Genomic DNA, 10239 nt, shown 5'->3' with positions numbered 1-10239 from the left:
CTAGGAGAAAGCGAGCCAAGCAACCAAACTGAGCTGGTTTTTGCTAGGCTAAGATACGTAAAGGCGCAAGTCATCCAGTGTACCTGTCAGGGAAGGGGAAGATACGTGTCAGCCCCTGCATGTCCCTACGTGTGTGATGTCAGCTTTGCTCCCAGGCACTACCCTACCATAAATTTTAACGTATTGATTACTGTTAATTCACACCTGTAAAGTTAGTTTATTTTTAGTAAGATTCACTTTGTTCAAACGATCGGTTCTGCTTTTCCAGCAGCTGAGCTGGAGACTGTATTTCCTGTTTTACCTCTTTGCTGTGGATGGGCAGGCTGTACAAATGGTAGATCCAGTCACTTTATTTTTTATAATTTTGTTTTTCAGAGGGAATAGCCCAAAGTTATAAAAACATCATAGAATGAAATTTAATAACTTGCATATAAAATCTGAGTATCTTTCTACTGAGCTCCTTCACATATATACGTCTAACTGCACAGCAGTCTCTAGGTCGCCTCTTCCCTGCCCTGATTTCTTCAGACTTGGCAAACTTAATTGTCATAGAATACTGGAAAAGAAAAAAAATTTAAAAAAAAAAAAAAAAAGAGTTTGGTATTATACCTGTGCTGTTTCTCCTTTGTTTCAAAAATCAGGCATCTGAACAGCCCATTATTGATATTCCTCTTCAAAAATAACTCTACTTGGGACAGTTGTTCAAAATGTATGAGAGTCCGGGAATCCACATGTATTTAAAGAAACTATGAAAAGGACTGCCATGTGACATCCTGTTGTGGTGTCACTTTCATAATTTTCTTACCAATTCAGTTTCCTTTTGTGAATCTGGAAGATAGTTTAGCTCTGATCTCTCAGACACTTGGAGAGTAAACTCCTCCTTTTGGCTGCAGTGGGAGCAGTGGGTCCTCACCACTTCTAAAACATACCAGAAACCACATTCTTTACTAGCTGTGTTTGAGGACAAAGAAGGGAATAATTTTTTGGTGACTTTGTTCCTTGCCTCTTACAAACCTGTTGTTTTGGTGCTGGATGTTGTGTTTACAATAATTGACTGTCAGGGGGTATATTTGTAAAGCAGGTACCAGTTACTACCAAACATAAAAACAACTGAATAACAGAGTTAGATGATACTGTGATGTAACAACTGTGGTGCCCAAATATGAATTATACTGCTAAAAATTCACTGAATTTTAGCACTGACAGTCATTCTGCGGTGTAGAACAATTGCTTTTCTCAGTGTCACATCCTTCCTACAGCTGATGCTGGCATTACTTGATATTGATAAAAGAGAATCACCTAACTTAAGATATAACTAAGACTTCGGTTTTACTGTTTTCTTAGTATGACTGCTTCCGAATTCCCACTGTTTCTTCCCAGCTATCAACAGGGAAACCTGTGCATTCCTGTGATTTGACTGAAGAAAGAAGAGACAAGTCCTAGGGAGAAGTGTGGTGTGCATAGAAACCATAAAATATCAGTAGATGGGGTTACTTGTTCTTGCATAAAATGGACAATCTTGAGTGATTGTTCATCTGACTCTTCATCTATGTAAAAGAACAAAAGTTCAGCATTTATGTCATGTAGTTGCATGTTTGTTTGTTTTTAATTCAAGCAAACAGGAACAAAAACTGATAACTTATTAAAAAGCCTTCTTGTAGTTAAAAGGAACAGAAGGTGATAATGAATTTAGGGCATGATGGGCAGGTTCAGCAGAAGTGGTGGCAATGACAAAATCTTAGCGGCAGTATTGCACAGTAATATTGCCATGTTGCTGAAGGGAAGGAGGGAGAGGTCAAAATGGATGATAATAAGATGGCTGTAGGAAAGAGGCATCATGTAAAAGGTGGAATGAGGGAGGAGGGGGCTTATATCTTACATTCGGGAACAAGAAAAAGGAACAGAACTTTTCAGCTGTAAAACGGAATAAATTGGAATGAAATTTTAATTCACTCATCAGAGAATCATAGAATGATTTGAGTTGGAAGGGACCTGAAAGACCATCTAGTCCAACCCCCCTGCCATGGGCAGGGAAATGTTCCACTAGACCAGGCTGCCCAAAGCCCCATCCAACCTGGTCTTGAACACATCCAGGGATGGGGCATCCACAGCTTCTCTGGGCAGCCTGTTCCAGTGCCTCACCACCCTCATGGTGAAGAATTTCTTCCTTATAGGCCCCCTCCAGCTTTCTTGTAGGTCCCCTCTATGTACTGGAAGGCTGCTGTAAGGTCCCTCTGAAGCCTTCTCTTCTCCAAGCTGAACAAGCCTCAACTCATCCTGACTTCATAGGAGAAATGCCTCTGATCGTCTTTGTGGCCTCTTCTGGCCTCGCTCTAACAATTGGTCATGCTTGGCAGTTACACAGGTGAGTTTCAGGCACACCAAGACACAGATGCAGAATGGAGTAAGATGGTGGCTGACACACTCTGGTTTTTATTTTGTTGTGTTTGCAAGAATTGACGGTAAGGGGGTACATTCGTAAAGCAGACAGCGGTTACTGCCAAATATAAAAATAACTGAATAACAAAGTTAGATGATACTGTGATGTAACAACATGAGTTTAACTGAAAAACACACTTTTTTCTCCTGCATAGTGGATGATGACCACTGTCCTTTGAGGATTAAAGATTAAGTGACATATATTATGGTGCCAAACACCAGCTTCTCAAACTAGCCTGTTTAGATCTACCAACATCTAGTCACACTGGCTGGGGATGATGCTAGTGGCAAAACAGGCACCACTGGCTCACAAATTAAACATCCCACGGAGAGTTTCATTCAAGAGTCCCAGTGCTGAGACACCACTCCCAGCAAGCCCAGAGGAAAAGCCTGCAAGCAGTCAGAGACACGGTGGTTTTTCGGAGAGGAGTGAAGGGAGATACATTAACTGAAGGCGCCAACAATGTCAGAGGTGTGTGAGAGGACAGCAGAGCCGTCACCTCCACAGGCAGGCGGTCAGTAGGTACAGGTCTTTGCATGGTGGTACAGTGGGCACCGCAGCTGTTGGGGTGCTCTGTTCGTACAAAGCGATGGCCAGCTGAAAATTAAGTTCTGTTTTCAGATGCGTCAATTATCATACAAAAAAGCAATCTTCATGCAGCTGCGATTTCTACATGCCTTTAAATAAGAAACAGCAAATGCCTGCTCTTCTGGCAGCTATAGGCTGCAGGAATCAGGCCCTTAGTTTTGTGCAGAACATATGCCCTCAGTTTTACAGTTAGCAGGCAAATGCAGTGTATCTCCCAAGCACTGTGCAAATGTCTCCATTCCTTTATGCGCCAGCATAGTTAACTGGCACACGTCAGCCTGCCAGCAAGGAAAGTTTTAAAAATAATTTTTCCCATTTGTTGTACCAGAGAAACAAAGGAACCTACACACACAAATGTATACATTCACTTCAATATTTATACGTGCCTAAACTCAGTATACTTGTGGTGAAATTCTAGATGAGACAGGGTCTCCTTTTTGCGTGTTTCCTTGTTCTTGTTTTTTTTTTTTTTTTTTTTTTTGGGGGGGGGGTGTACTACTAGTCTCTGCATCAAAGATTGGGCCAAGAACAGAAATGCACTTGATATGTCTATTAAAATCTTTGTTACAGAGGACATCAAACCTGACTCTTGAACACTGGGAATTGTAGCAGGAAGGCAGCCATTTTACAATTTTTAAAGACCACAAAATATGTTAAGTTACTTACTTTTAGATACCAAGAATTAGTGTCCTAGAATAAGGTTTGCAAGTGCAATAGGGTAAGATTTTTTGCTCAGGATGTGGGTTTATGTCAAACGGTAGTCTTACTATAGAAGTATAGAAATATATAATTTTATCAATCTATTAATATGATATTATTAAAGGTCTTTTTCAACGAAAATGATTCTATGATTAAGAGGCTGCTTTGCCCAGAGGAAGATACCATTAAGTTACAGATTTGCATTTTGAATTTGTTTCGATAATTCATACACAGCTACTCCTGACTCTTAAATCACGTGTATGGAGACACAGACGGGTGTGAGCACAGGACAACCCGTGGCACCCGACTCACCGCGATCCCGCACCAGTCCTGAACAGCGTGCGACTTCCAGAGACTTACAGTCCAGTTTTTGCATGGAAAGAATCGACCCCAAACGAGTAAAGCCTTCAGTGCATAATGGCACGCAGTAGCTCAGCTCCTGGTTCATGCTTACAATGGTGCCATGGTTTCCTTCCGTGTACTTACAGATGCAGAGGAGCCTAGACCTGCAAACCCTAACAAAACAGCTGAAATCCTTTGTAACAGAAGTACCAATTTTCGATAATTTAATCAGCTGTGGAGATAAACTGGCTAGCTGCAGTATTCTGCATGATACGTTATCATGGCCTAACTCTATAGAACTGTTCTGTTTGTTTTTTTGTAATGTCCTTTTTCATAGTGATTTTCACATGTCAGAAATCCATATGGGGTATTACACCTTGAGTCCTACTTGTTTCCTCAAGCTGCTGTCTTGCTTAGGCTGTGTTTCTGGCTAGACCTGTTGCTGCCAGGCCAGACCTTTCTCCTTCCTTCCTTGTCATGTGTGAGGAACGGGCAACAGGGTACAGCTAATTCCCATCTGAAGCAGGAAGCACAGAGCCAGCAGCGGCTGCAAACACCGCCCACCAAAGCTGAAGACAGAACACAAAGCAGAGGAACTACTGTCAGAAAAACGTTATGTTTTATTCCACGTTTGTAGCAGAAAGTGTATGAGCAGGAACGCATCTCCTCCAAGGGGAGAAGGGACCTGCCTGGGTCACGTCCTCATTATGGTCTGCCTTTGCTCTGAACAAGCAGCACAGGAATACAGATTGTGATCCTTGCCTAACTACACAGATGATACAGTTTTAACTTAATCTGAGATTAATTTTTTTTACAGTTAAAAGCCATGTTTGGAAAAGAATCAGAGAGATACTAGCCAGCTTCTGGCCTAATAAACAAGCAGGAGACCCTTCAGCCTTCTGCATCGGGGTTTCTAATCCTATCCGAAGTAAAACCACCACTGTGTTTGGAAAGGGCTGAAATAGGGATGGGAAGGAACAACAAAAAGCAAACAAAAAATAAAACCAAAAAACCCCACACACAAACCAACCAACGAAACAACAAAACAACAAAAGGGGTTTTTTTTATTCAGAGGGGGTGGCTGACTAAAGGTATCATTTGATAAAACATCGCTTCCACACTTCATTTACAATACAATTTGAAGTTGACTTTTTTGTTGTTGTTATTGTTTGCTTTTATTTACTCTAATTAAAACCTACAACTTCCTCCTCTCAGGAAACAAATACGCAAACACCCACCCGGGGACAATCTTGAGTAAAACGAACATTGGTTTGTGTCCTTTTTTTTCTGCTAAAAGTTTTCAATAGGGCCTATTAAAAACCTAAATAATTAAACATCACTCTGTATGGTTCACTCTCAGAGCTTTTCACATGACTCAGAAGGATGTTAAACTAATGGTAATGCTTATATCGTGTTAATGAAGCTACTATAGAATACATACAGGAATCTCCTGTTCTCCCTTACTTGTGATGAGTTACCATGACAGTAACTATTTGAAGGCATCTTCAGCTTCCTTCTCTATGTAGAGACCCACTCTATTTAGCAATGCTTGTATTAGCAACCAAAGGCCACACAAGCCCAGATACAAGGGCAGGGCTGCCACCTCTTTGCCATTTTTTTAGGTTGTTTGGTGTTCATGTTTTATTTTCTGTTTATTTTCTCAGTTGCTACAATGCATGATGGATCACAAAGCTGATGTGAGGGAAACCAGTGCTTAAGTTCATGCTTATGTTAATACTGCTGAGACAGACTGGAACAGCTGTAGCAAGCAAAATATAAACTACTACTGTGCTCAATATTTAAAAAAAAGATATTGTTAATATCCATTAACTAATAACTTTCTCATGGTTGTCTCCTACTGCAAAAGCAGAAATGGTGTCATTCTTCTTACTAAGTTTGTATATTAACATTGAACCACTGTGCAATGGAAAGACTACACATACTTGGAAAAAAAAAAAAAGTATTTATTTTTACAAGAGTATTTGATGTAAAACAATAGTGTACGAAGTAAATATATCCCCAGATTTTTGTGGTTTAAATTCTCACTCTCTGAAAGGAACAATTAAGATGTCTCCTGATCAGTGGAGCAGTGCATTCCTAGGAAAGGAGAGCTACACTTGATATATCACTGTGAAAAAAAGAGCAGCACAGGGATATGGAAGATATTTTTCAGAAAACAGAAGGTCTGACACTTTTGATAAAAGTTAACCAAAACAAGACAGAGAGAGAATTCTGATTTTGTGTTTTGCCTTCAATCCCATCCCATCACTTTTCACGGATTATGCCCAGTTCCAATTAACCTCCCCTGCCCCACCCCAGCTCCTGATAATTTTACATTGGCTTTTTAATTTGGCATAGAAGTTACAAACAAAATTTTAAGTACAGAACATAGTTTAATAGAATTTCAGAGGTTACTAATGTTGGCCAAATTACTGGAGTGCATAAAACCATTCAAATCAAGAGTCCTTGTCATATGGAAACTGGAATGGTTATATCACCAAAGAGCAAGGATAACCCTCACATTTATTGTATTGAAGAACTACCTAAAGCCACAGCGAGGTGTGTATGTGCAGCTTGTTTTACGCACGTCTTCTTAGTTACAGTGAGACTCTGGAAGACATAAATACTGAGAGGTAAATCTTTCTGTCAGCTGATTGTTTTAGCCGTCACAAAATCCTTCTTTTGATGTCTTGGTCAATGAAATCCTAGTACCATCTGGGTTTAGTAGGAGACATATTAAAAGTTTCTCTGTGATCTTTCCTGCAACGGAAACAGCAGTAAAAATTATTTCTCCGTCATGATAGAGGAGTATCTGTGTGTTCTTGATTGCCCCAGCTTTCCAAATGGAGTTATTTTTCAGGTTACTGGTAGAGCACAACTGAGATTACAGAGTTAACAATTATCCCCTTAGATTTTCTTGGTTATTAGCAGGTTACTCTGAAAAATAACACTGGAGGTCAGTCACCAGAGCAATACTGTGTGATGTGCTACATATCCACATACCTTCTCATCTTAAGCCAACAGTTCACTAAAGAGTACTGAGGTCGCCTTTCCACCTTAGGCTGTTTAGTGTTTAACATCAGGACATCTTAATGTATACCAATTGGCTTTTTTAGAGAAAACAGTAACAACGTTTCTCAAAGGCTCTTAGAAAAGGGCTCGACTCCTGTTCCTGCTGAACTGAGCCAGTGTGTGAAATCAGAACTGATATCAGCTCAGTAGGCACCGGAGGACGGGTCCATCACCAGCCTGGAACAACAGCAGCAGCCGTAAAGTGGCAGCTCCCAGTGGAAACAACCATTTCCTGCAAACGACACACAGTGCTAAGCTACAATTGCAGAGAGACCTCATCAGCATCCATTAAATATAAGACTACCCAACAAAGCTTTATAGACAATTCCAGGTTAAAGTCACATTTATTCCCTCTGACCTGTAGAAAAGCACGGTGACCAAATCCCTGCAGGCAATGCCTCACTTGTGAAGTCAGACTGAGAATTTAAGGAGCGCTGTTTATTCTCAGCTAAAGCCAAGAGTCTTTTGGTCCTCCCCATGCCACCTCTGCCTCTTATTCTCAATATACTGCATCTCAGACACGTGTGTTCATGGTAAATCTGCCCATTCAGCAGCAACGTATCTCAGCCAGCACACGCTCTGTGCCCTGCGCAGGCTGACAATAGGCAAAGTCTCCTCTCCCCTTCTCCTCAGGTGCAGAACTTAGCCACTGTGAACAAAGAGGGAAACAATCACTGTTCACCAATCAGCTAAGCTCTGCACCTCGCCAGAGAGGTCTCCGTCTCGGTATAGCTAATTATCAGATGAGGGTCTTCCACGATGCATCTGCTGCTTCCCTCTTACTTTGGTTAATGGACAGAGAGGATTCCACGCTTGCACAGAGGGGATAGTTATGGTGAGTTTCATACTAGCAGCTGCGGTAATGGCTGTGTGGTAATCCCTGGCAATGTGATTTTAATCTTAAGTCACAAATCATCATGCCAGGAACCCAAACAGCCACAACATGAGAAGAAAGCTGTGCAGTCACACAGAGTGTTGTTCTAATAACAGTACCTTTAGATTTTATGTTATACCTCACCATACACTTCTAGTCTATCTGAAAAGTCAAAGGGGCAATTCTAAACTATTACTAATATGTACACATCACATACTTTTCCTGTGCTGGATACTTACCACCAGAAGCTTGTAGAAGCTTTGATTTTTATTTTATTACAAATGGAACTATAGGAAGACAGTTTCAAGTACAGTAGTACCAGAACAAACTGCATCTCCATTTTTCTGGCCTTCAGACACCTGAAGGCTTCTACCACATTAACATTTTTTGAACATAACACTAATTCCTGTGGGTCCTTGATAACTGGGACCCCACAAGCAAGTCTCTTAACCCTGCCTGTTTTAGAAAGTGACTCTCCTACGCCATAACTGATACCCTGGCACTCTACAGGCTGATCCACTTTTCTCAAAAAGTTTTCTTGGCAGGCACAGTTTTTGTCTACACAGAAGAGCAACATGGTTGTTCATAAGCAAACCTGATTTCATGGTATCTATCATCTTCTGTATTTCATACAAACAAAGTAAACATGACATATTCAACTGGAACTCGCTACCAAGTACTGTTACATGTGCAGGCTTGAACAGGAGAAAATGAAAATTTCTGCTTGGTACCAATTAGAAAATGATAATTTTGCTAGATTAGATGCATAAGTTTTGATACCACTAATCAATTGTGAAGTTATGTGAACAAACAAGACAATCAGACTATCAGACAAGTTATACCATTAAGAAAAATCTGAGGTATGCTGTACTGGAAAAGACCTTCATACCAATCCTAATTGGCTATGTGTTAAACATGCACACACAGACACTGTAAAGTACACCTCTGGCTACTCAAGACTGCGAAATTGAGACTATCTTTGCAAATTACCAGTTTATAGCCTGCAGCAATCTTTATTTTGTGAATATTTCTTGCAATTCTGCTTCTTCTCTAGTGATTCCTCCCCATTAATTTCAGAAATGAGCTAGATTATGTATATTAAGCAGCTTGTTAATGTTAAGGCTACTCTTCTTACCTCATAATCAGTCTTCAAAGGCCTCACTACACATAACCCAAAAACATTTGAAATATCAGCTTGTTCTCACATGATTCAGATTTCTTTCCAAGTGCACAGCCTCATACGTCCACTGTGCTGCCTGTCAAGTCAACATGCAGCTTCATTAAAAAGAAATGCTCCTTGCACAATTGCAATTTCTGTAAGCAGAGTTAAGAATACAGAATGGGAAACAACTGCAGGTTGAGCCTGGCCTTCTCTGGCCATTCGGACTTACAGTTGCCTCTTGTACAGTCCATTACAACAAGTTTACAACAAAGCCGCCCCGTGCTCTCCAGCTAGTGCCTAAACGTATCTAATTCACTGCTCCAGCAGCTGGGCTTAAAAAAAAACAAAAAGAAAAGCAAGATATTTAACAAGAGTTATTTCTCAAGCTAAGCGGCCTCAAAATGTATGGTACGCTGAAGTCTACTATGTTTAGTGAGCTCTGCATTCTTCACATATGAGGCAAAATGAGGGTGTTTAATTTAAAAAGAAAAATCACCTCTTCAGAATAACATCTCTGCCACCACTTTGGCTGAGGACGCATCCATATGTTCTCGTGCTGCAGCAAAGCATTTATGTGCAAGTTCTTGTTGTTTCACATCTTCATTCACCATTAATTCACCATAGAGATACACACCCATTGCCTGAAAGAGGAACACAGCACACAGACATCTTATCACCAGTAACAACTAGTTAGCTGGTTTTCATTCCATTGGCCTCCTAGTACGCATTTCATTAACAAACAAAATAAAAGGCAACCCAAAACACAGGAAATACCATATGCTCTATCATACCTACCATTCCCCCAAAAAAGCAGTTTTATCTGGATCTCTGTAGCCTAAAGATGGTTCTCTATATGTTGTATTGAGTGTTTAAGAACAGAATATTATAATGACGTTATGTAGTAACAAGAAAATGCTTTCTTACTCTCCTTGTCACTTTTGAAGTTGAAATAGTTTTTCTTTTATCCACTACCTGAAATATTTCCAAATGCACCTTAAGAAACCAGCTTGTCCATCCTTCAACAGGACACACATTTTCTTTCCAATTGGGATGTTTCCACAC

General features: G+C 40.4%; 1 protein-coding gene across 1 annotated transcript in view; it reads right to left on the bottom strand.

The window, feature by feature from the left end:
• Positions 1 to 9677: 9677 nt before the first annotated feature.
• Positions 9678 to 10239, bottom strand: part of AOPEP (aminopeptidase O (putative)) — a gene marked incomplete at its 3' end in the record, with an annotated part of 171240 nt that continues 170678 nt past the window's right edge. Inside the window, 1 exon segment of the mRNA XM_080362763.1 lies at positions 9678 to 9818. Coding sequence (XP_080218889.1) covers positions 9678 to 9818 — 141 coding nt within the window.

Source organism: Nesoenas mayeri (assembly GCF_963082525.1).
Source record: "Nesoenas mayeri genome assembly, chromosome: Z".
Taxonomy (NCBI): domain Eukaryota; kingdom Metazoa; phylum Chordata; class Aves; order Columbiformes; family Columbidae; genus Nesoenas; species Nesoenas mayeri.
The sequence above is the reverse complement of the archived record's forward strand: the minus strand, read 5'-3'. Positions and strand labels throughout refer to the sequence as shown.